Below are 26,499 nucleotides of genomic sequence, written 5' to 3' on the forward strand. Positions count from 1 at the left end.
GACTAGCTAAGAGGATGAAATGGATTGAAGACTGTAATCCACATGGAGGTGATGAGGTGATCCACAGGGATCTACAAAGCACAGGAATGTTGGCCTAATACAAACAGATAGGGCCTGACATGATTTCTCGATCACCAAAAGGGCCAAAAGTTTAATTTGAAACTAAATATGTGGTACTATGTGCCCTGTGCTATCTGGACAATTTCATGCAGGCCTTTAAACTCTAAAGCTGGTAAATAATATTAACCTAAAACTAAAACTGTGAAAAGATTTTAATGGACATAATCATGACTATATTTTATATAATGAACACATTTTCTTAGTTCTATTCAAATGTGTTTAATTCATCATAATTCAGGAAACACAGTAAAGTATGAACAGATAGGTCACAAGTTGCTGATGTGCAGAAAGACCAATTCAAACATGCAAATACAGGTAACAGGTTTTATAGCTAACGCTGTTAGCATAATATTGCTGATAAGTAACAACTGGTATTATAAGTGGAACTGAGTTTTCATTCCATGAGTACATTAGTACACTAGTGAAAGAGACTGTTTGGATTAGAGAATTATATGAAGAACATATACAATAATACAAAACACGTGTCATCTCATCTCACATGAGACACATTATTTTTTGGGAGCTGCAAAAGATCAGACTGCAAACAAAGAACATTACTTTGCAAAATATGCTGGAAATCTGTTTGAACTAAAGGTAGAAACAAGATGCTTGGATGGAAATTACTGATGCAACTGCATGAAAAAGCAGGTCTTTAGACAAGTGGTTAAAAACTTAACCCAATCTCTAATTTATTATGTGACAATATTGTGCAGGCTCCCAAAGAGTCACACGGTAAGGTTACTTTAGTTCTTGTTATTGTTAAACTAAAGTGTTAAGCAGTCATGTCATAGTTTTATTTAAAATTTCCATGGAAAACAGAACCTAGGCTACTTTGACTTATCCCATGTCACGGCGTATACTCTGCCGCTGGCACTGTTTGGTAATAGATTCATACTTCAAATTAGATAGTCTGTCATCAGTGAGCTCATTGGAAAATAACTGATTGATGACATCAATAAATACTGCTGCCTACAAAATGCAATCACTGAAATTAACAATTTTTTAAAAAATATAGCGATATAATTTTGAGGTTATATCACCCACACCTAGCTTATCTAAATATATTTATATAAAATATTTATTTTAATATACAACAGTCCAGTTTATTTTCCTCATAAGGAAGTTGCTAAAAATCAATACTATATGAAATGGTTGACATTACACACACTTAGAGAGCAGTTGAGTGAGAACAAAGCTGGCTGCAGGAAAATAATGTGAAGTGTAAGCTCAGAATCGAGGAGTACAGGCAATGTGTTTTACCTGCAGGTGCAGTATCTGGATCCCTGCCTTGGCGGTCTGCTTCTAGCCACCGGTGCAAAGCTAGAGGCGAACCACATGCAGCAAGACATGGAGCAAAAAACACAGAAAAACAGCGCAATGTCATAATAAATGGACACAGAAAAGCAAATTAAATGCATGAAAATGAGGTAAGCATGAACATGACACAATAGATGATAGCATGCCATTAAGGATGCAGCACACATGCTTCAAATGGAAGCGGTAACATTGTAAAACGACACTTTTTGCCTAATAAGGACTCGAACATGACAAAACAGAAACAAGAGATTAAACTAAAATGCTTAGATTCATGTTAGTGACCTCTTTTTTGAAGCTGTGGGTGAAACTCGAGGTTTAGTAACACATTCTTGGGAGTCAAACCAAGCAGCATATCCAAAATCCATCTACAGAAGCAGCAACTGTAATACCATATTTATATTGCAGTCAAATAACTTTACCAGTTTCACATAGAAGAGACCACAGAGATGACAGTTCATATCTGTAATGTAAATTTGACAGTGTATAAAAGTGACTGTCGGTTTAAGTGGCAATCCCAAGAATTCTACAGAGTGAAGTAGCGCTGATAGACGTGGTTAGTTGTTGTTGACTTACAAAAAGTGTCGCAGTAATTTATTTCAGTGTGACATGCCCAACCTGCCAAGAACTGTGGCTGATGGCAGAGATGATATTCAGCTGAAGGGTTTTATTTATATTAATCTAAGAGGACAACATATATATATACATATATATATATCATGTGTATGTAACGTGTATGTTAAATGTGGCAGTGGCAGCAGAAGTACGGTGGAGTCATTATAATGGAAAATTGTCAATTTTGACATTGTGTCCTACATTAAAACAAATTCAAACATTTTTAATTTTAATCACAATTTTTTTTTTTACTTTAATTTCTTTTTTACTTAAATTTTTGGTATTAAAAAAACATGTATTAATATTTTCAGGATGAGGTCATCATCGTCATCCTTCTGTTTGATTCTTCAGAATTTTGCTTTGAGTCCGACTGTGCAGGGGATGAAGTTCCTGCCACAGAAGCCACGGGTTGTTTATAAAAATGTGTAAAAATACGACAAACTTTTACATTTTATATTTTAATGAAATCAGATTTAGTTTACAGTAATCTTACGATATTTGTTCACCTGAAACTAGACTAAAGCTAAAAGAATGTAGATGCCTTAATTATTACTAAAACTAAATGACATTTTAGTCAAAAGACTATGACTAAAATTAAATCAAAGTTTGCTGTCTTCCAGCATGCCTTCTTAAATCTCTGCTGCTTTTTTAAAGATATTTTTAAATATCAACACAACATTAATAAATCAGTTTGCTCACTTCAGTGCTACAGGAGTCCCCACATCTGCAAACTTGTCACTGCGCTCACTTTGTAAATACCAGGAGCACTTTTTTCCCCAAAAAAGAATTTGCACTGACGCAACATGCTAGCAAATCTACTTAGGTTGGAAACTGAATTGGATCAAAGATTAGAGGAGGCACTTTTGTGAATTAGCAAAGTTATTATGAATTAGCCGATCTACAAAGTTAACACAAAACAACAGGTTAAAAATGACAACTAGGCTGTTTGGTTAGTGCCCCGTAGCGTGTTAGACTGATGTGATTAAATGCAACTTACTGCGTCTTACTTTTTTTGGCGTTTTTTGACATACTATGTGCAACTCACATTTTTGTTCCTTTTCTTTGTTTTAAATTCAAAATTTTAAAAACTTTTCCATGACCTTTAGCTACTTACTTGCTACAATAGACTGAAGTTCACACTATGTGCATTTGCTGTTCTCTCTACAACACTATACTCTTATCTGACCTTTTTCCTTTACTGCTGGGAGCATGATCTGTAACTGTGCATCAGCCAATCAGTGACACAGATGCACAGTTACACGTCCCCATCAGTATTATGTAACTCTAGAACATGCATTAGTGTGCACCGCTGCAGCTTCCTTCTCTGTCACTGTCCTGTCTCTTCTGATACATGTCTGCTTTTACTGATACAACACATGTGCAAGTCCTACTACTGTGTTTCTTCCTGAAGTTGCAGCAGTAGTGCTGTACTGTTGCCTTAATGATCAACTTTGATTATAGAGTCAGAGTAATGTGCTTTTCATCAATCATATCTTTAAAACAAAGCATGAACTCTTTGGATTTTATGACAACTGTAGGATGTTATCTCTTTGTAGAATTGTAATGGAACAACACTGCTACACGTAAATAATGTGTGGAGCTCATAGACTACTTGTTTTTGTCAGTGTTTGATTATTTTTAGTAGAAAATGTTGCGAAGCAAGCAAACTGTAGGTTGACAAACTGGCCTTGGACATGTCTGCATTGCAGATTGAAGCTGTACTATAACTGATTAAGTGTCATTTTACAGTCAAATAGTGGACATGTCAATGTCCACAAAAAGCCATGTCGTCATTTTGCACTGGAGAAGCATTTTTCTTTTCCCCTTTGCACGCTGAGATCACAAGGCCTGAACCGAAAGTCTCTCCAGTCATTCTGTAAAAAAATCAGGCGTCACTTAGTTCAATTGTTGGGTAAGTAAGAAGTGGAGTGAACTGTTCTTCTTCTGCCGTGTGACAGGAAAACCACATACACAGTGCTTGCTGGCATTATCTCTTTATTACATCATGGTGCCTCTTTCTGTTTGTCTCTGTTCACTCCTATCAGCCCATGATCATTTCCCAGGCTTCCTTCATATAGAAACGTTCAGAGACACACAGAGTAAACACAGCAACATTTAAAAAATACGAAAACTGGGGAGCTAAGGTAATATATAGTGGGTTGTGCCTATGTGGATTACATTGACATAGTGAACAGAGGCAAGCATTTGCACTGTTAAATTTTTATATAGCTTTAATGCACATAAAAAACAGCTGCTTGTTTAAGTGGAAATACATTGATGGGGTTTGTTTTGCACTAATAAAGTTGTGGAGTTGTAAAGTATTTTGTCTCGCGTCAATTATATCATCAGTTATATCGTTATCGCAAATTTTCAAATGTATATCGTGATAAATATTTTTGGCCATATTCCCCTGCCCTAAAAGCAGTCTGGGAAACAGTCCTCAGCCCAAACCAAACACTTGATGACTTGATTTGCTCAGTCAGTCATTATAGGCCATGCTAAATAAAACATCCAATTCAATTCAATTCAATTTTATTTATATAGCGCCAAATCACAACAAAAGTCGCCTCAAGGCGCTTCATCAAGTCCATTTCGTAAACTTTGGTCATTCTAAGTGCGAGTATGATCAATAGCTAACAAGTTATTATACTCGCTCATTTACTCAGTTACTTTTGACCAAAGTCCCAACCAGAAGTCTTTCATTATCCATTGATAACTCTGTTGTCACACCGCTCTTGTCACATCGTGTTTAGATTACTGTAATTTTCTTCTCTATGGTCTACCTCATAAATCTCTCCAAAAATTGCAGTTAACAATTAATAACCTCGCTCCTCCATATCTATCCGATCTTCTCCATACATACTCACCCCATCGTACACTTCGCTCTTCTTCAGCTTCCCTTCTGTCTGTTCCACCTGCTCGCCTGACTACCCTGGGACTCAGAGCCTTTAGTTGTTCTGCCCAAGACTTTGGATGCACTTCCACCAGATCTCCAGACCACAAACTCTCTCACCACTTTTAAATCACATCTCAAAACCCATCTATTCAGCATTGCATACACCTGATTCTGTCTTAGTCCATTTTTACCTTGCTTTTTTTTTTCTTATTTACCTTATGTCTTAATTTTATTTTGCCATGTTTTATTATATTGTATTGTTGCTATTGTTCTTGTGCTATTGTGAGGTGACCTTGAGGGTCTTAAAGGCACCTATAAATAAAATGTATTATTAATATCATTATTATTATTATTATTATTATCATTATAATACTTTTTATCTGATTGACATTTTTAGGCAGAAGGAGTGGCTCAATGCAGATTTTTGTAGATGTTAAAAAAAGATATGATGCTTTCAATTGGGGCATCCTACTGTCCAAACTAGCTAAATTTCATTTTGTTTAATTGTTTGTTTGGTCAAATAGGAGTCAGCAACTTATGATTAGTCAATCGTTTTTGTTTTTTTCACTTTGTGAAAAATAAAAGATATTTTAAAATATCTTTTATATTACAAGCATATTTTACAAGCATCAGTTGTTGGACCTTTATTGTCTCGGTTATTTATTAATGATATCGATGAGAGTTGCATAGGAACTCAAACACAGTACATCGGCTAGACTCTTCATGCATAAAACCTAGCATTTAAAAAAACTAAACTAAACTGTAAAACGAAACAAATAAAACCCAACAGTTTTTGAGGTTATCACATGGCTGCATGTTCTGGATACGTGGGTGAAGAGAGGGGCTGAGCTGTCAGCCGATCACTACCTTGTGGTAAGTTGGAGGATGCTGGACGGACCTGGCGCACCCAAACATACAGCAGTAACGTGCAGATCATGAATATAAAATATATCTTAGAACATGCTAATAAAAAAGGGGTACAACAGCACATCGCCTAAAACATCTAAATAATCTAATCACTGCAGAAGAAAGGCATCATGGAAAAATGAACTTTGAATAAAGTGTGGTATAAGTTATTCTAAAATTTAAAAAAACATAAAGACTAAAGACTGTGAAAGACCAAACTAATCCCTGCCTGCATTTCAAAACTGATAACTAAGATAATGTTATGAATATTATTAGAAAAAGTAAAAAAACTGAAAAGATGAGGGGGGGGGGGGCATCTGTTTTATTGATCAGATCAAGTTTAATCAACTTGGTACTTTATGTTCCTTGTTCCTGAACACTATATACATTTAAATGTATTTATATTTAAAATACATTACTTCTACCTTGTATAGTTTACATTTTTTGTCTGTTTCTTAGTAGTATTGATGTTAGGTTATGCTGCATCTGTTTATTCCTGCTCTGTCCACCTCGCTGCTGGAATAATGTGAATATTCCCCTGTGGGACAATTAAATGCTTCTTTATCTTATCTTCTCCTGACAAGCATCCCATAATTTCCATTAATCGACAAACAAACAGCCAATTCACTCTTCCACAAGGATTTCCAGCCCCAGAGTGTAAGAGCTAGGATACTATGTGACACACAAAGCATCATTAGACCCACAAATTATTTAAAATGCCTCTAATTACATGAAATAGGTCCCAGGAAGATACCACTGGAATACATATAGACAAGTGAGATAAAACATGTTCCTAAACACACACACACACACACACACACACACACACACACACACACACACACACACACACACACACACATATATATATAAGAAAAACAGCATAATCATGTTCTCCCCAGACACTGATGAATAATGCATATGGAGCCTATTGCCCTGGCAACCAGGTAATCAGATGGCCCACTGTGTCTGTGTGTGTGTGTGTGTGTGTGTGTGTGTCTGTGTGTGTGTGTGTCTGTCTGGGATCACAGTCAGGGTGCATGACTGATGGGCTTTGTTCCTCTGTGCCGAACTATGAAGAAGCTGTCAACATCTCACCTGCAGCATGAAAGGTGTGCACCCATGGATTTGGAAGCCGGGCTGCACCTGTCACTATTCTTACACCCCGGGGCTTTTATGTCTCATACTACAGCATAATACATAAAAAAGGATCCATCTTGCATGTCCTGGATGTCTCCTGAATATCTAATGTAAATTAGCCCCTTTCTACACAAAGTCTATCATATGTAGAAGTAACAATGTATCATGGGGATACAGAACAGTCTCCAGTCTCCAATCACAACTTAAACAGATACTTTATAACTAATCTCAGCTGTTTCTTTTGTCCGAACATCAACACTACACCAGCTGTCACAGCACATCTAAGCTGGAGAGGAAATTCAGACGAACATTCATTAATACCTTGAAGGAATATTAGCCCCTGGCATCATATTTAAGACAACCGATGCTCCACAGTTTGGAAAGTGTAGTGGGTTTCATTTAATTTCATTCTTTCACAGCTTCAAGTAGCTTTATTCATTTTTCAGTGTAACAGGGCACACTGTTTTGCAAAACATTTGCAGGATGATTTTGAGTTTGTTGCTGCAGAACTTGTTGCAGGAAACATTTCTCAACTATGCCTCCTCCTTTAAACTACATGGCTTTCACAAAGATGTCTCACATATGTCCCAACTCAATCAAACTTCCTCTAACCATAAGTCTACTCTGGAACAGTTCTTTTCTGCCAACACTACATGTTCCTCAGTAGATTTTAGTTTAGTCTTTAGCTTCTTCCTGTTGCAAGACTTCAGTCTGTTCTCCGGGGCACAGATCCATGCTCTGTTCATTGCACAGTAAAATGCCTTGAGGCAATTGTTCCTTTGATTTGGAACTATACAGATAAAATGGAATGGAATTAAATTCCAATTAGATTCTAACCGTACTGAACTCATTCAGACAAACACAGAGAGTCTTTGTCTTCCCTTGTCCATTTGTATTGTGTGGACAACCAGCATTTTGGGGCTCTTAGGGTGTTTTCACACACATATAGTTCTGAATCAAGTGATGCGCTTGCAAACTTGTAGCTTTTTCCTGTTATTTGGTTTGTTGTCCACAGTACACAGAAAAATCCAAATCAACCAAAATGCGTCACTACAAACCACGTGAGAATGTTCAGTCCACTCATTGTTCAGGTGTGTTTGGGGTAGGAACAACAAAATTAAATACAGGAAGAAGGTGCTGTGCTCTGGACAATTAGACATTCCCGTATTGAGAATATAAAGCTATGTCTCCACATGGTCTCGGTGCGGCTGTTGTCCATACCCGAGTTCACACCGCACCAAGGGGATTTAAATGGACTAAACACAGCAGGTGTGAAAACACCCTTTGTCCAACCAGTTTCCCTGACAATGGTTGGCAGGCTGGCTCATCCTTTTGGCTTGTATAAGCTTTTGTAGGGCTTCAATCAGCTGTGTTGCCAGTTAAGTAGTCTTTGCTACACATTTAATTAATTAGCATTTGCTACACAAATGCAAGAACAGCACTAATAGAAAATCTTTTGTCTTTTTCATTTGTTATTTTGTGTTTTTGTGTTTGTGTTTTTAAAAGTATTCCATCAGTTCTGCACTTATCCGTAAGTGGAGTGGAGAATCTTTTATTTTGAAACCAATGCAGCAAAGTATCTGAAGTATCCTGGATTGTTAACTAATAAAAAATTAAACTGTAATACAGTTGGTTTTTAATGTGAATTAGCTGAAACAGTAGCAGCTGTGTAGTACCAATTAGATGGGGTTTTTTAAAAAGGGGAAAAAAGTGCAAAACAGCGTTTATGATTCAAGGCTTCTTTTCTCACTTGATTTCAGCTATTCGTCCATTCATCCATCTCTCAAGTCAGACGAGAGTTCATCTGCTGCTCCAATAGCGTTGCACACATTCCATGACCCCAGTGCTCTACAAGCAGCACCTGCTACATTTGGGCAGCCACACAAACATCTCATATGTGCATGGAACACAGAATGTCTCTAAACGGAGCCAGCGCCTGCTGTGCTGAGCTCAGCTGCCAGCGACTGGCACTGACTGGGTGAGAGCAGCACCAAGTCCGTCTCCTTGGCAACAATACAACTACAAATGGGGATTGTTGTTGAGGTATCAGAGGGAAAGAAAGGGGAGCAGGGAGGAGGTCAGCCTAATAAGTTCTAATCTCTTAATCATTATGGGTTATGCTTATAAGATGAGGCCTGCAGGGGGCACTACTGAGTCTGTGTGTACAGTGTGCCAAAGTGTAGGTCTGATATTTAATCAAATTTGAAAAGATTAGTTTGCAAAACCGTAAATTTGACTGTGGAAAAAATAAACAGCAGCACATGCGTCCACGTGGCAGTTGCAGTGATATGACAATACAATTTTTGGGAGGGTGTGGGGAATACCATTCAAAACCCCCCTTTGGTAGAAGCACATATTTCAATGGTTCTAAGGTTGTTGTTCTTTTTTTTTATTTGTTTTAGTGAGTAGTAAGCACCAATAAGCTGTCAGTGCTCCAGTGTAGTGCTGGGCGATATGACGATATATATCGTGTGGACGATAGAAAAGTGTCTATCGTGCCATTTGTCTTCTATCGTTTCTAACCCAAATTTTATAAATTATTACATAAAATATATAACTAACTCTTTACAACCGGTCGGAGCAGGCACACTCCGTTTTGCCTTACTATTTTTAAATCCCTGTAGAACTGGAACCACGTAAGGTAGCGCAATAATTTTTTTTTGCATGTGAAACCGGAGGAGTTGTACTTGCATCTCATGCCATTAGCTTGCCCGAGGTCACGGTTTCCTTCCACATATAGCTTTGCAAAAATTGCATAAAAAGCACTTGCAGCAACAAAAACATAATATTCCAAACTTGCAGCAACAAAAACATAATATTCCAGAAACAGGCTTTGCCGATGTTCATAACACTTCCTACGTTGGCATATACGTCAGCGCGAACTATCACATGTCCGCTATTACCTGCCCGAAACCGGAAGTGACGTCATTTTCGCGAAAGGGCCTTTTAAGCCTATGTTGGTGTTTTTAAAAGTCATGTTTGACTTTATGCTTTTCTGTATCGTTTCTGGGATGCTTAGAACTCAAATTATAATTATAATATTTATTTTCATTTTTCCTGTAGTATATAAAAATTAGTGTATCTCAAAAATAAAACTATGAAGACACTCAAAATTTTCTCGTGGTTGGAAACTATTTTGTGCAACTTTTTTGTGTTTAGAGTTTTGAGGGATACACCTCTTAAATTTTTCTAACTAGAAATATATGTAAAAAACAAAAAGGATTTTCAATTTTTTTGTAGTTTATTGCACTACAATTTTTTGCAATTTATGTAGTTACTATGGACTTAATCCATACATATTTTTAAAATTTGGGCTATAACGGTTGTATTGATGTATGGAAACTTGAAATGCTCCCACAAATGGCACTACAGCATGTAAAAACATAAAGATAAGCTCTGGCGGACTTGGTTCTATGGTAGGTCTTAAAGGGTTAAATAGCCTGTGGCAAATATATTAGTGTTGTCTTCTCACTATACATGCTCTTAACTTTATGCAAGAGAAAATAAAGTATAAAAAAATGATATTTTTTGCCAAGAAACTCGGTCTTGTGTTTTGCGACCTGGTGCTGCTATACGTACACCCGGATTTGCGACATGCTTTATGGTAATTCAAAACAAAGACTGCACCCTCTCCACTCGCTGTTTACAGACTGCGTACTTTCTAGATGACCACGGGTCAGGTGGTATATCGTGATATATATCGTTATCGTGATATAAAATAATTCATATCGTGATAAATATTTTTTCCATATCGCCCAGCACTACTCCAGTGTACTACAGTGCTCTTGTGTACCAGTGACTAGGCTCAGTTCAAACAAATGTACTCAAATACAAGTTATTTGGATGCGTCACCACTTGTCCGTCTGGACAGAGACTCAAACTCTCACCCTCAGATTACAGGAAGTTGGTTAAGATGTTCAGAAATGACTCAGAAACCACCACGGCTCAAGCCTGCCATGAAATGGAAACTGCTGGAATACCAGCATCACGACTTTTGTCGCCATACAACGAGAGAGTGCCAGTCATGAAAAAAAGAAGCCCCTGTGACAAAATCAATACTTTTAAGCTCAACTGAAATTTACAGCTACCAACATGGGAAAGTGAGGCGAGGTTTTCAGACCAAAGAACAATCTACCAACTGTCAGTATAACGTTGGTAGTGTCATATTGTGCAGGTGTTTAGCTGCCAGCGGCAGTGATACATAATGAAGAAGAAGAACTACCTCCAAATTCTTCAACTTCACCTCAAGTCAATAGTTGGGTGGTGTTTTCCTAGAGGACGATGATCCCATCAAAAATGTTTTTGGAATGAGCAAAGCAGGCTAGCATTAGGTTTCTGGAATAGCCTGGTCAACTCATTGTCATTGGTAAATGGATTGGTTCTTATATAGTGCTCTTCTACTATACCTGAGGACTCAAACCACTTCATACAATCTGCAGTAGATTTTTCAAGTTCTTTAGATCTAACATGAACACACATTCATACTCCAATGGAAGCATCAGAGAGCAGCTTGGGGTTAGTATCTTCCAAGGATTCCAAGGATATCTGGCATGCAGACTGGAGCATCCAGGGATCAAAGCACTAACTTTCCAATTAGTAGATGACCTGCTCTACCTCCGGAGCTACAGCCACCCCTTGTTTGGAGACTGATGAAATCCTTCACAGTCACGATGAAGAAGGAAGCATTTATATACACAAAAAGAGACAAGGACTGTGTCAGGATGCTGTGGGATTTGGAAGGGAAAATGCTAGCCTACAAGTCCTTTTATCTCTGCTAAGCTGTCGGCACCACAGTAGCTTGTGTCCAGCATTCTTTACTTATGACACAGCTGTGTCGGCACACAGCCAAATGTCGGGCTGTGAGGGGTGGAAGACCTTTGCTGAAACTACACAACAACCATCCATCAGTTTACTACCAAGTCTGTTATGGTATCCACCACATCACTGCTGAACCAGTAAGAGTTCAACTGAATTCTGTTTTATTTATATAGTGGCCAGTTCACAAGAACCGTTGCATCAAGGCACTTTAGATTCTATCAAAAGAGTCTACAATATTAATAAATAATTAATAAATTAATAAAGAAAACCCCAACAATCACGTGGTGGTGAACCAGTTTTGTTCATGTCATTTATCTTTGGTCCTGCTGTGTTTTGTTGTTATTTTGCTAATAAATTAATAAACACCAATTCAACACATTTCTATATTTTTATTTATATTTCAGGAGGATTTTATTATTTATCTTCAGGAGAATGTTAGGCCTGATATTGCCTTGCACATAAAAAAGATTCTCCTGGAATATAGCAAGTTTATTTACAGCTTATTTATCATGTACTATCAGATGCTTGAGTCAAGGTATTGGGATGGTTTTAAAAATGGAAAAATTGGATTAATGTATCCTTCTGTGTGTCAGAAAAGTCTTTGTTTCTAGTTGTTTCTAGTTACATTTTTTAATTGAAAATGTCAAAATAATGTCACATCTGCTACTAGCTGTGTTTGAAAGTGTACAATAAACCTGATGATACAAACTCCCAATAAGCTTGCACTTGTTTTCTGAGGATAGGGAAGTAATTTGCAGCTTATCTCAAAAACAACTGAAAACCTGGCTGTCACAATAAACATAGCAGTGTTGGCTCAATATATTTTATGTATTGATCTGTTGTACACTGCACTGAATTACTCAGCAACTGAATAAGCCAGAGGCACTGAGGCCCATTGTTACAGTGATCTTTAACAATCTAATTTTTTCTTTCCTTGTTTGTTTGGAGACTTCTAGAAAATTTGTTTCATCATAATTCTTGTTAGTCAGATCTAAAATAAAATAGCATTGTTTAGAATTGCAATGTGCAATGCCTGTGGGCGTCATTGCTTCATAAAACAGTATTGTTGAGATGAGACAATAGTAAAAGTGGCCAGCAGGTGTCCCTGTGGAGAAAGGCGCCCAATTGTTCTGGAAACTCGATACAATTCCAGCAAAACTGCTTCAAGTGTTTCAGTGTTTCACAAAACACTGCTTTGTCCATCACTAGGGAACACACAAGGACATGTTAGTAGACACTCTGACAAAGGGAAAGGGGAAACTACAACTATATATAAACACAAATATACACTCTGGGGACAATCAAGAGAGCAGACATAAGAAGATTGTGGATTTGTGTTATCTGGGCATTTTCACATTTTTCTGTTCCAGGTGCTGTATGTTTGTTTTTCTTTGTGCTATATCCTTTTATTACATTTTCTCCTATTTTCTCCACCCTTCCTTTTTTCTGCCTGTCAGCTTAGTCACTGTAATACTACACATATACTGTAATAACTGAAATAACAGTAATGGTTCTTTGGTAGCTGCTTAATTAATAATAGAAATGAATAAATACACAGATAAACAAAACACACAAACAGATGGAGAGTTCATCTTGAAAAACCAAAACTACATTTGGCACAACATCACATTAGGAGTATAATTTTGTTTGCAAAAGCTGCCAAACGAGAATTAGGATTAATTTTTTTTTTTTTTAAAGCAATGTGGTAAAAAATAACTAGTGGTGAAACGAGGTGTGCAGCAGCCAGGATAAGCTTCCAGGTGAGCAGCTCAAGAGAATACCAGTGTGAGTGGATCCCATTGATTGATACATGAGCTGCTAGTTAATATATCAGAAGGTCACACAGGCAAACGGAGCCTGCCAGCTAGAAGTGATCTCAGTGAGTGTGCAGCTTAACACAACAATACAAATAACAAAACTCAGTAACTAGAAATCTCAAACTGAGCTGCAAACAACCCAAAGGTGAGTTAGAAATCATCACCACGTTTGCAAAAAGCATGATTCCAAGAGGATTGAAGCAGACAACTTTGTTCCCTTGACTGTGCCTGAAATCCACAAAACTTATGAACAGAGCTCTCACTGCAGTTGTAAAGGGAAAAATATACCTTTACAATGTTTGGTAAGTGTGACCAGGATGAAAACAGCATTGTTCCTCCTAAATATTCAAACTCATGATGTCATGATGTCACTCATGATCAGCTGTGTATCTTGTGGATTAGGACCTAAATACAGGACTTGGGAGACAGGAAGTGAACTCAAAACTTAGTTCAAACATTGGCAGAGCAGGGAATCCAAGTGCACAGGACAAGTGGCAGAGGTGACTCAGACAACACATTCAAGCACTGGATAACAAGAGGAAAGACAACAGGTGAAGATAACTAACATAAAACATCAGGAGGAAGTTATACATAACACAAAACACAAAGAACAATCGCTGTCAAAATAAAACAGGAAGTAATATACAGCTAAACTTGGGGACCAAGATCAACTTGACAGAGGAGAAATGGACACACGAAAACAGAGAAACAAGACTGGAACATAAAAAGGGACTAACTAAATACTACCTAGCAGACACCCAACCCAAAAATAACCTCAGATGAAGGATTGCTGAAAGATATAATAAACAACACGAAGGAAAATATAAACAATGCAACCAATGTTGCAAAAACCAAAACAAAACAGGAAACAAGACTAAAACACATCCCATCACTGGCTTGATTATCAAAGCCAAAAGGATAAACTTACAATGACACATCACTTCATGTTTAACGGTGTGTAAACGAAGCATGGCAGACCCGACAACATGTTCGCACTTTTCAGCACGCTTTATTACAGTTTTCATTTCTGACTCTCGGCTGCAGCTTTTCAGCTGTCAGCCACACAGACCAACAACAACTTCAGTCAGGATGCAGTGCAGACAGGGCAGGCGTGATGAGCTGATGCAGCTCCGGTGTGTCAGCCTCCCGCTCCGGCGCCACAGACTACGCCCCGCCACAAATTAAGCCATTGCTAAAAAGCATTTTAGCAAAAGTTTACAAAAACATTTGATGTATACATTAATATATATATATGAGGTAAAAAGCAAAGCTCCTTCAATCTGTAGTCAGTCTGAAGAGTGACTGCTCTGGCCGCCCTGTTACATCTCATAGGACGACTATTATGAAAACTACGATGTAGAGAGCTGACTTTGTAACTGTGTGTTTCTTTGTGTACATGTGTGTCAATAGTCAGCTGTTAGCATGGCAGCTGTACCCACCGGGATGTGGTGACAGTGATGTTACTGAGGGGGGAGGGAGCTCCCAGAGAAAAGGCAGGTCAGAGGTATCCGTGCAGCAACTGTGCATTCATAATGATATTTAAAATATCATAGCACAAGACGGCTTCAAGTAAATAAGTGTAAACTTCATTCTACTCCTTTCAAACATGTAAACTCTGTGGTGTAGAGAGTTATTTTTTCTTCTGTTTACAATATATTCTGTTGTTACTTTATTATTTACATTTACATGCTTGAAGTAAAACAGTTAATGAGTCGTTAATGTTCATCCAGATGCTCACAGAGGAAAACTAAAAGGCACAGTTTGGGCTTTAAAAGAAGAAACCTGATTCCTACAGTCCATGAATTTCACTTCTAGAGCCAACCATTAAAATCCTACGGTTGTAAAAAGCTCCCTAAAAAGCACCAGTTGGTCCAAACTGCAGCAACAGTGAAGGGCGATGGTGGAGGTTCAGAGTTTTTGGGGGGTGGGGGTTCAGAGGGAAGAGGTGAATGCAGGTCTGGAGTTTGTGTATGTGAGAGTCCAGAGGGACAAAGCAGGGAGAGCATTCAGCCTCCTGACAGCCTGACCCTCAGCCGCAATCTACTCCGCTGCGTTGTAGCTTTTACCAGCAGGACCCAGAGCAGGAGCCATACCACACAGTGATGCGGCTGGTGAGGATGCTCTCAGTGATGCCTATGTAAAAGGTGCTCATCATGGGGGTTGAGGCTCTCGCTCTCCTCAGTTTGCGGAGGAAGTAGAGTCGCTGTTGGGCTTTGTTGACGGGTGATGCTGTGTTTTTTGACCAGGAGAGATCTTCTGAGATGTGCACACCCAGGAACTTGGTGCTGCTTACCCTCTCCACAGCAGCACCATTGATGGTTAGTGGGGTGTGCAGAGTGTGAGTTGTCCTGATGATCTCTTTAGTCTTCTCCACATTCAGGGAAAGGCTGTTGTCGCTGTTGTATTTTTAAGATTAGGCTGTAAAGCTTCCTTTTTCTTTAAGCTAGTTATGCTGGGACCAGGTGACCCTGCTGAAGGATTTTCCTTGATGCACTTCCCTCTTTTATTCTGTATGGGTTTTTGATGTTTCACCTTACATAAGGTATTGTGCAGAGGCCTGGGGCTATAACTGTAAAAGTACATTACATTCACTTTTACTCTACAAAAAAAACAAAAAACAGTTCAAATCATCCACAAAGCAGGTAATAGGGATCATTCAAAGATGTGAGTGTGCGTACTACCAGAAAAAGCTTTTATGTTTCTGTGCGTGGAGTGAAGCTGGGGAACAGAGTATGGGGTTGAAGCAACGTCCAAACATAAAGCAGTTCAAAAAGAGTTATAAAGATGTGATGTTCATGAATGTCTCTGTTTAGGAAATGTTACTCATGCTTATTGGATTGTACAATTAACTTTTCAAAATGGGAGGTATTGGTGTGGAGACAAAGTTACCGAGTCACATGATGTGGTGTATATATTACATTAGAAATATGTTTGTTATTATTACTGCAGATTATCTCAGTAAGCAGGCTGATTAAGTATTGACCGATAATTTATGGCAAAGGGGTGGGATTAAATAAGTGTGCACTTCTTCCCACTCCTTTTTGATATGTAACTGAATCAAACAGGTGATACTGAAATGTGTTAGCTTTATTTTGTCTAACATTTTTTTCCTTCTTTTCTTTGCTAAGTGAACTTTGTATATTGTTTACATGATCGAAATAAATCAACAAACAAACAATTTATGTCATAAACTTTTGTCTGCTGTCTCTCTACTCCCCTTTTCTGTCGGTTTAGCCTTCCTGTAAAAAGGAGTTCTTCCTTGCCACAAATGCCAAATTCTGGCTTATAGGGCATCGTCCAACTTTTGGGTTTCTCTCTCAGTTATAATGTTCAGCCACAGTAGCAAAGCTAGGTGAAGGTACAGCATAAACCACCTTGCAGTGACTGTTGTGTTACTCACTTCAACTGGAGCATTATTAACATCAATATGAACATTGCAGTTCTCATTCTTCATTTTACATTTTTCTGATAATATCTAAGAAAGTAGTGAAATTAATTGTTGTGAATTTAATTACACATCCACAAAAATCTTTATTTTTAACAGAAATAAATAATAAACTAATTGTAATGTAATGGTAAATACAGTGGCACTTGTAGTGCCCTTTTACTCAATTTGAGAACTCAAAGTGGCTTCGGTTCAACTATTTCTTAATTTCAAGTTTTGTTATTAACCTCCAACTATTTTCATTCATTGAGTAGTTATTTTTATTTCATTTCTTTTCAGTCACTTCCATTTTGCTTTTTTTAAATGACTTTTTTGTGCACAGTGTACAGTCCCTGGATGAGAACTGTTTGTCATTTTCTCTGGTAATGTGATTCCATTCTATTTGTGTGTTAAGCTCCTGTCCAAGAACTCTTTATGCGTTTTGGTTTAATACTAAAAGCACTACAGGACATCTACAGAACACAACAATAGCTGACATCACAGATAATGGAACCCGCTAGTGCATCCTAATTAATTAGCAATAAAATACTAATTAGTAAATATATCAAGGATAAGGATATATAAGTAGGGATGGGTACCGATATCCAGTTCTGACATAAACGGTAGTAACCAGACCGAAAAGCAGCGCACATTTCGGTGCTTTATTTCGGTGCTTTTTTTTTTCTTTCCTGAGATGTCATACACTTTGGATTCTAGCCAATCATTTTACCTTTACCTTTTAGTAGGCGGGCCCAGGTACGTGGGTTTATATAGAGCAGAGCTACAGATTAAAAATGCCCAAGGCGAAGCGGTCAAAAGTCTGGCTGTACTTCACAGCAAAAGATGCAAACTCAGCAGCCTGCAACAAGTGCTTTAAGGTGATACTGTGATACTGTGCAAAGGAGGTAACACCTCGAATCTGATGAAACACCTGGCGATGCATAGCGTTTTTTTAAAAGCCGAGAAATGCACCGTATTTGATAGCTTGCTGCGAGACCTCACACCGAGCACATCTACTGCGGGTGTGGTAAATCTCCATTAGCGAGTTAGCGCGGATCGCCCCGTGCGTGGAGCTGGACAGTGCTTATCATTTTGCAGAAAAAAGGAGACTGCTAAAAATAAAAGCATAAGAGGTTTTTGGACAAAGTTTGTGTTCTCCATTCTTTAAGCACCGTTTAAGCACCGTTTAAGCACCGGCACCGTTTCAAAAGTACCGATTTGGCACCGGTATCAGATAAAACCTAAACAATACCCATCCCTATATATAAGGATGTAAACACAATCTTTTTTGGCAAATGTGACAAAAGCAACATTCTGCACTGTCCGACTTAATAAACAAGATGAAGCATCACACAAAAACAAGCAGTGATCCAAAGCTACAGATGTCTTATGGAGTTACAGCCGGCCTCATGGCGATACGGAGAAAAGACGGTGAAGTGTGGGAGATGTGCACAAAGCACGACAGAGGGATGAAATGAGGGCAATACAGACTAACTTTTCAAAGTTTGATTTTCATACTCACTAATTTGCCTCTTCTTTAATAAATAATTGCTATTACAGTTTTTTCTGAATGCTTAAACCCTAACTGTGATTCTTATAGCACAATTTCTAAAACTATTATTACTTATAGCAAAACCACTCACTGAGTTTGCAAAACTAAAAGCACAAACACTGCTTTGCACTCAGTTTGCCATTTTGTAACACACACTTTGCAAACCTGTAGCTACAATCCACTGCACAGCACTCTTTTTGCACAACTGTAAACACAACTCACTGCTTTACACTCAATTTGCAAATGATCAACACACTCCTAGCAAAACTATACACATTTACACACCATTATTTACACTATTTTATCAACTGTCTGGCACACTGTCACATGTGAAAACTTCTTTAGATAATTAGTTCACTTTGCAATCAGCCTAAGCACCATAATACAGGTAAGCTGTGTGTGTGGAGTACAATGGAGGGAGCAGGAAGAGTGAGAAGTAGAGGAGGCCAAGGAAGAGGACGTGGAGGTGAAGAAGTAGGATGAAGTGAACGACAAGGACAAGGAGGAGCAAGAGGAGGACGAGGAGGGGGGGAGAGGAAGACGAGGAGGGGGGAGAGGAAGGGTAAGAAGAGTAAGAAATAGAATTGCTGATGACATCAGAGCTACAATAGTGGACCATGTAATCAACCGTGGAGTGACCCTGAGGGAAGCTGGCCAACGGGTTCAGCCTAACTCAAGCCGCTACACTGTAGCAAGCATCATAAGGACATTTTGAAATGAGAGTCGGTTAGTACAGTCACTTTGTACTAAGACTTGTAGCACTGCCATGCTAATGAGAAACACAACAATACCATAGATGTAAAAATACTGAAATTGTTACTTTACTGAATTGCTAGACGTCCAGATGCTGGGAGCAGAGGAAGCATGTTCACTGCAGACCAAGAAACCCATATAGTCAATATGGCGATTGCAAATAATCCTATACTTGGAAATAAACACTTGTGTTTGTTTTGATGTGTGTGAATAAACACCAGTACCAGAAGTTTGGATCCCTCTATGCTTATGGATCTATGACAAAAGTATGAGCTCAAACTGACATAGCCTACCTTGTGCACAGAGAAAGCAAAAGCCAGGTGTGTTTTTCATTCATACCATCAGTGTGTAGTTGGTGCATTGTGTGCTTATTAATATGATGGCTTGTGTTAACTGTTGGATACGAAAATACCATTTTTACAAAGGTGTGGAGAGTTAAGCAAAGGTTATTCGCTTTTACAAGAAAACTACAATGTTTTGCTGATTGGGTGAAGAGTTTTCTTATTTGTGTGCAGAGTTTTGCAAAAATAGCCAATAGTTACAAAAAATGTGCTTAAGCCATCAGAAATCACAGTTAGGGTTTAAGCATTCAAAAAAAACTGTCATGTAGAGCAATTTTCCCAACAGTGTGCTATTAGGTCAGCCTGCTTTATCTAAATCTTTTCCCAGTTAGGCATAAGCATCTGGAATTTGTTTAACCATAAAACTTTAAGATGAACCACAATCATATTAGTCATGCACAACAAAGCCCTATTATGTGGAATGTTGGTCTTAGTGACAGCACCTACATCCCAAAGAAATTGCCTGGTTCTGTCGGAGGTTTCTTCCTGTTAAAAGGGAGTTTTTCCTTCCCACTGTCGCCAAAGTGCTTGCTCATAGGGGGTCATATGATTGTTGGGTTTTTCTCTGTATGTATTATTGTAGGGACTACCTTACAATATAAAGCACCTTCAGGCGACTGTTGTTGTGATTTGATGCTGTATAAATAAAACTGAATTGAAAATTCCATCTGAGCCTTCAAGCACAATGACACAATGGGTAAACCCCTGTGGCTCCATTAAACCCTAGAGTACTGTGAGCGTCCTGAGGCTTAACGAGGCTTTACCTGGAAAAGACATTATAGAAAAAATGGAGCCATGATAACAACAGACACAGACAAAGACATGTTTGTTCAAAAGACTGGTGAAAAACAGCTGGTGTGTGTGTGTCTGTGTGTGTGTGTGTGTGTGTGTGTGTGTGTGTGTGTGTGTGTGAGTGAGTGTGTGTGTGTGTGTGTGCTCTCAGTGGGTAAAGTGTATATGTATCTTTGTGCTGCCTTGACACTAACCTTCGAACTACACTGGAGCATAGAGACACAGCTCACTGGAGCGCCCCATGCAAATATGCATTCTGGGTGAAACTCTAAGAAATGACTGAAAAACATCTGTCCACAAGGGATTCAACATGATATTCTGCTTTCCATGCCACAGATGCAAGCTTAGACAAAGCAAACAAAGACATTTAAAACGTCCACCTGTGTTACCCGTAGCACCAAGTTATATCAATCTAAAACTGAAGAAGAAAACTAAATATAAAAAACCAAAACAAGACAGTTGATTTTGTGCGTGAGCCCAAGTTTTTGAAGTCTTAAAAAATAACCCTGATATAACTGTGATGTCGTCTGGGTGATCTAATACCAGCCATTGAGAGTAGAAGGTTATACAACAAACTGCTTTATGGAAACACTTGAGTGAAGCTCTTTGCAATTCACCACATCTTAAGCAAAATATTTACTTCTCTAGCTGCTAAGAGCTTTACTATGATTACTATACTTACACCTTATTTATAAATCGTATTTCTGTTTATACTTCAATGCAACCAACACCCTTACCTCTTTAAACTGTATTTATTATAACATTATTTAGTATAGTTCCAACAGCATCCCCCACTCAATGTGCAATATCACTGATCACACTGCACCTCTCAATGCACCTGCTAGTTAGATGGCATGTATGTGTATGTATATAGATGTAAGTGTGTATGTGGAAATATGTGTGTATGTACGGATGCAAATATGTATATATACATACATGTATGTATGTGCGTGTATGTTTGCAGGTGTATGTATAACTTGTACATATCTTTCTTGTGTAAATGTAAATTTGTCTGTTATTGTGTAAATACTTGCGCTATTGTGTACTTCACACACATGGAGAGATGCCAAACTGCCTTTCACTGTTCTTGTAACAGTGACAATAAAAAGCTATTCTATTCTATTCTTGTATCTGGGTCTGTAGCTTCCTGAACAATGAACTAAAAATGTAATAAAACAGCCTAAAACATTTTATAGGTTGCAGTTTTTAGTGGGTTCATCTCTTTCTGTGACAGTAGTCACAGACTGGAGAGATTTTTCTTCAATTTTCTCACCATTTATTTATTTATTTTTTTAAATCCCTCTTCATCAGCTTCTCTCCCGATCAGTCTGTGTACCTCTCAGATTTGACCGTTTTGTCACGTTTCACTGCTGCACAAACAATCCAAGCCCGTCTTTCAGAAATAGCAGCTGAGTTGCTGTAATCTGCCTTGATAAGTACACCAACACCCTAATTACATAACCTGGTGTTGCTTTAAGGGTAGGAGAGAGGGCTTTATTTGATTGAATGTGGCTCGAGCTCAGTCACACAGATTAAAACACATTTAACTAAGTGGGAACGGTGTGATGATGGAGATTTTGGCTGTTGGGGAATTTATGTGGGCTGTGACATAATAGGACAATCCATCAAGGTACTTATGCTAACAATGTGGGATTAGTAGTGTTTACCAATCATCTGTATTTAACATTGTAAGATTAATAGAGACAGCTGATAGAAGCTGTAGTTTTACATCAGACAATATCAAGGTCAAGGAATGGTTTCAAACTGGTACCAGTTATGGTAGATCAAATTTCACAACAGAAAAGATAGACAGAGAGAGAGAATACGATATGAACTGCTTATCTGAGAAAGGTCATGCTTTTGTTTATTCAGCCTTATCACACAGACCAGAGGTCAGTAGATGAGTTGGAGCTCATTCTCTGAAAAATCAAAGTCCAGTTCAGCTAGTAAAGGGATCAGGACACACACACCCACACACACACCCACCCACACACACGCACACACTCACACACACACACACACCCACACGCACACACCCACACACACACACACACACTGTGGATTGACAAATGAGAGGATGCGGTTTTCACCCTAGAAAACTCTCTTAAAGGAATTTACTGAGATGATTCCCACTAAAGGTTATATCACAAAGCATCAAACACAAGAGTGGAGACAGGACAAGGCTAATTAACGGCATAATAACCGCTCTAAGGTAACAGAGCTTAATACACTGTGAATGTCATCCAAAAAATAATGTGGATGAAGGATAAAATAAAAATAAAAGAAGCCAAGTGTGAGAATAGGATTATATAATTCTATAAGAGCAGAAAGCAATCAAAAATGACAACTTACTTATTTAAAAAGCATAAATACGCAAGTCTCTGGGAACACTGTGACTTCATAAAGGTAAAGTGAGCTCATTACACATTCTGACAGTCTCATATGACAGGCTTTATGGTGTTTGTATAAATTCTTTCAACATTTTCTGGTATCCATGAACAAAACAGCTACAGTGAGGTGATGTCAGCAGCAGCTCTAATCCGTCATAAGGGGTCTTAGCTGCCACTGGGCAGTCTATCACAGTTATGTAAGGAGATTTACAGGCCCTCTGCCATAACACCACAGTCTGCAGTTACCATGATGAAGTTTATCAGAGCCATGCTGCCTGTACATGTCCCCTGGCTGTAATATGCTGGAGCATTATATTTAAGATCAATGAAAACTAATTTGGACTCATTAGTCAAAGCTTAGCTTTCAGTGTACTCTGCTCAGCCTCTTTTTTAGTTAGCTCCTCCCAGTAGCTTCTGTTTAAATTAAGGCTGTTGATTTTTTTCATTGCTAACTTATTTTTCTGTCAAAAGTGATAGAATGACGCACACACACAGATGCACACACACACACACACACGTGAATCAGTTGATGAGTAAACTTGTAAACTTGTAGCTTTTTCCCATGGTTTTGGTTTGTTTCCACACAGAGAAAAACCCAAGTGAACTCCAATCGAACCAAAATGCGTCACTAGAAACCACTGCTCATTGGCCAGAAGTGTCTGAGGAGGTAGTAACAACAGTAAATACAGGAAGAAGATGCTGAGTTGTATCGGAGAACATAGTCAGAGAATTTCCATTTATTTCACACGTGAAATTGTAAATGTATGGATGCTTCTGCCAACAACCATTGCTGTCTCTCTCTTCAGCTTCCTTTTTAACTCTTCAGTCTTGTGCATGTTTATTCCATAATTAAATGCGCCCGCTCTGAACAGCTGCAATCAAAGAAAACCTCAAACCTCTATACAAAATCAGCAACAGAAAACAAAGTCAGTGGAGCTGACTCATCACGTTCATGTCCAACTACAACTGTTGCAGACATCTACAAGAACCAATCTTTTCGGCTTTCACTGCCTCTTTTGTCTCTTTAAGGTCACGTTGAGAGAGAACATATGGAGCTTGGGGTTAGAGGTCATTTCAAGGGAGGGGCTATGAGATGGTTGTTCAGACCTTTCAAGAGCAACTGCTCACTTTGGTTTGAGAGACTGAGAGGGGTTTGCAAAGGGATATTACTGCAACAGCTCCCAGCATTCTTTGATGTTGGCAGGCCCCACTGACTCCCACAAGCAGGCGATCGATCATTACCGCACCCCACCCCCTGACTCTTAACTTTGATTAGCAGCCTCTCATCCAGGATGGGGCCCCATATCTCCTGACTCTTTGCTTGACACTCTCTTTGCTTCCCTTTTATCAATGAAGAGCTGTTCCAAACAGTAAAGTGTCATTTATACCTGCGCTGTAGGCTGAATCTATGTACAGCCTACACACATGGCCTATGCCATTGCCAGCATTTATATCTGTGCAGTCCAATGCAACATGCTGTTACATTTCTAGGGAAGTGCTCCTCAGGTTGTAGGATTTCAGAATGGTCTGTGGTTATGATGTAACTATAGCAAAATTTAACACAGAATTATAAATTCCCTGTAAAACTAACAATCTAAAATCCAAAGGGCTAAGAAAAAGACACAGCAGCATTTTTAAAGGTTAAATCAAATATCTGTGAGCAAGATCTAGGATTTCATTTAACACTGAACATCCCACACAACTATGTGACACGCGTAGAGTCGAGAGGTGACAATTATTTCAAAGTTCACAATCCCATAGAATTCATTTTATCATTTCATTTGTTTATCTTCATGCTACTTGGTTAAGTCAAGCAAGATTAAACAGATTATTATTCCAGGAAATCTATACGGGAGTCTGACATTATATGTATGTTGGCCCAAAAATATAAATATAGTTAAATCACTGCTGAAAGGGATCTAATCTGACTGAGGAGAAACACTTCAAACGTCTACCTGAAAGCTCGATGGTAAGTATTCCACAAGTTCACCAAACAAAACCTTCAATGATTTGTGGTTTTTCTGGATAGATCTTTTTAGCCAAAGGCAGACTTTCCACCAGCCTGAGTGAGTTTGGTGAAGGCATATGACAGTAAGTGAAGGAGGTACCATTTGCGCTCAGAATGGTAAATGAACTGGTTGTGATATCGTGCTTTTCTACTCAAGCATTTAAAACACTTTATACAACATGTCTCATTCACCCATTTACACACACATTCATACAAGCACATTTTTCTACATCTAAGTGTTTGTTGTTCTTTTGGGGAACGTCAGAACTCAGTCAGGAGAAAACTTTTGTTTCCATGTCAAGTGAGGCAAAAACATCCACAGTCATTAAAAAGTCCACCTTTAGTGACAAGTTTTATAATAAGAGGATGCTGTTGGTCAAACATTGAAGGAAGCAGAGTGGAGTCAATAGCCTGAGTGTGTGTAGGGGAGTAGAGGAGGCACTGCTTAGGCCTGGCTGTATGTTATATTACAGAGATGTGCTCAGTGTAGCCTGGAGGAAGTGTCCAAACAGATTACTCTAAAAAGCTTAACAACAGGCCGGCCATGCTGACAGAACACGAGGCAACAAACTGGGGACAGCAAAGTAAAAGAGACTGAGGCTAGAAGAGAGGAGGAAGGAAGTAATGATGCGTGAAAGAAAGAAATCCACATTCAGAAAGACTAAGATCTGTAGCAAAAGCAAGCATGGCAAAAGTGGAGTCACTGTCCAAAAGGACAAATACTCGGAAAGAAAAAGGAGTCAAAAATTCTATTTGAAAATGAGAACAATATTATTACAATACAAAAACTGCAGAGATGTTAGCATAAGAGTCTGTGCCATATAATCTGTCCATTACCCATGCACACTATTGTTAACGTGAGTCAACAGGAGCACCCATCACTGTTGTTAGCCCCTGTCATTAGCATACTTGTCATGTTGGCCGTTATGATGCAGTCTTTGTCCTGACTGCTCTCAGGCTGCTCTGGTGCAGACAGATGGTCCAGGCCAGAGGGGAGTTTTAGCAGTTTAAATCCCATTGTGGCCTGCAGCAGCAGCCCAAAGACACTCCCACCTCAGGGCTGTCCTGTAAGCCCCTGTGCTTCACTGATATTTAAACCTGCACTGAGCAGCTTCCAAGCTAGTAGCAAGGGAGGTTACTATGCAAACACAATATTAAGAGCCATAAATGGGTATAGAATGGCCCATTGGAGAAGTGAAGTCTCCCCGCGGATCGATCATACAGCATCCCAAACTGGCTGGTGAGGGAGGAAATCCCCAGGCATCTAACAATATGACATTATCACAATGATAGATTATTATTGAGATTTTTAACATTTTGCAATGCTGAGTATTGCAATAACATGTATTTCAAATTTATCACCTTATTTCAACTGCAAATCATGTTCTCACAGTTAAACTTTGTCAGTATCTGTTGAAGATAAAAATATCTTCATTATCAGTCATTTTTTGCTACAAAATGAGATTGTCAGGCATATCAACACTGTCACTACAACCTGCCATAAATGTTGCCATAAGATGAAAGTTCACATCATATATGTTTATTCTTTTTATAGCTGAGCAAGCTTAACATACACAGTTGAACCGGTAGTGAAAACATTTTAGATACATTCC

At 38.6% G+C, this 26,499-nt stretch overlaps 1 protein-coding gene across 5 annotated transcripts in view; it reads right to left on the reverse strand.

Annotated features, from left to right (window-relative positions):
* LOC116316282 (DENN domain-containing protein 5B-like) overlaps positions 1-26,499 on the reverse strand; it is an 80,284-nt gene that overhangs the window by 50,144 nt on the left and 3,641 nt on the right. For 3 of the 5 annotated variants that reach the window (XM_039600917.1, XM_039600918.1, XM_039600916.1), the window contains one exon: positions 1,381-1,440. The exons of the other annotated variants lie outside the window; for them this stretch is intronic. In XM_039600917.1, the coding sequence (XP_039456851.1) occupies positions 1,381-1,440 (60 nt within the window). The remainder of the gene's footprint in view (positions 1-1,380; positions 1,441-26,499) is intronic. 5 annotated transcript variants of the gene reach the window in all.

The sequence above is a fragment of the Oreochromis aureus genome, linkage group 17, assembly GCF_013358895.1.
Source record: "Oreochromis aureus strain Israel breed Guangdong linkage group 17, ZZ_aureus, whole genome shotgun sequence".
NCBI lineage: Eukaryota > Metazoa > Chordata > Actinopteri > Cichliformes > Cichlidae > Oreochromis > Oreochromis aureus.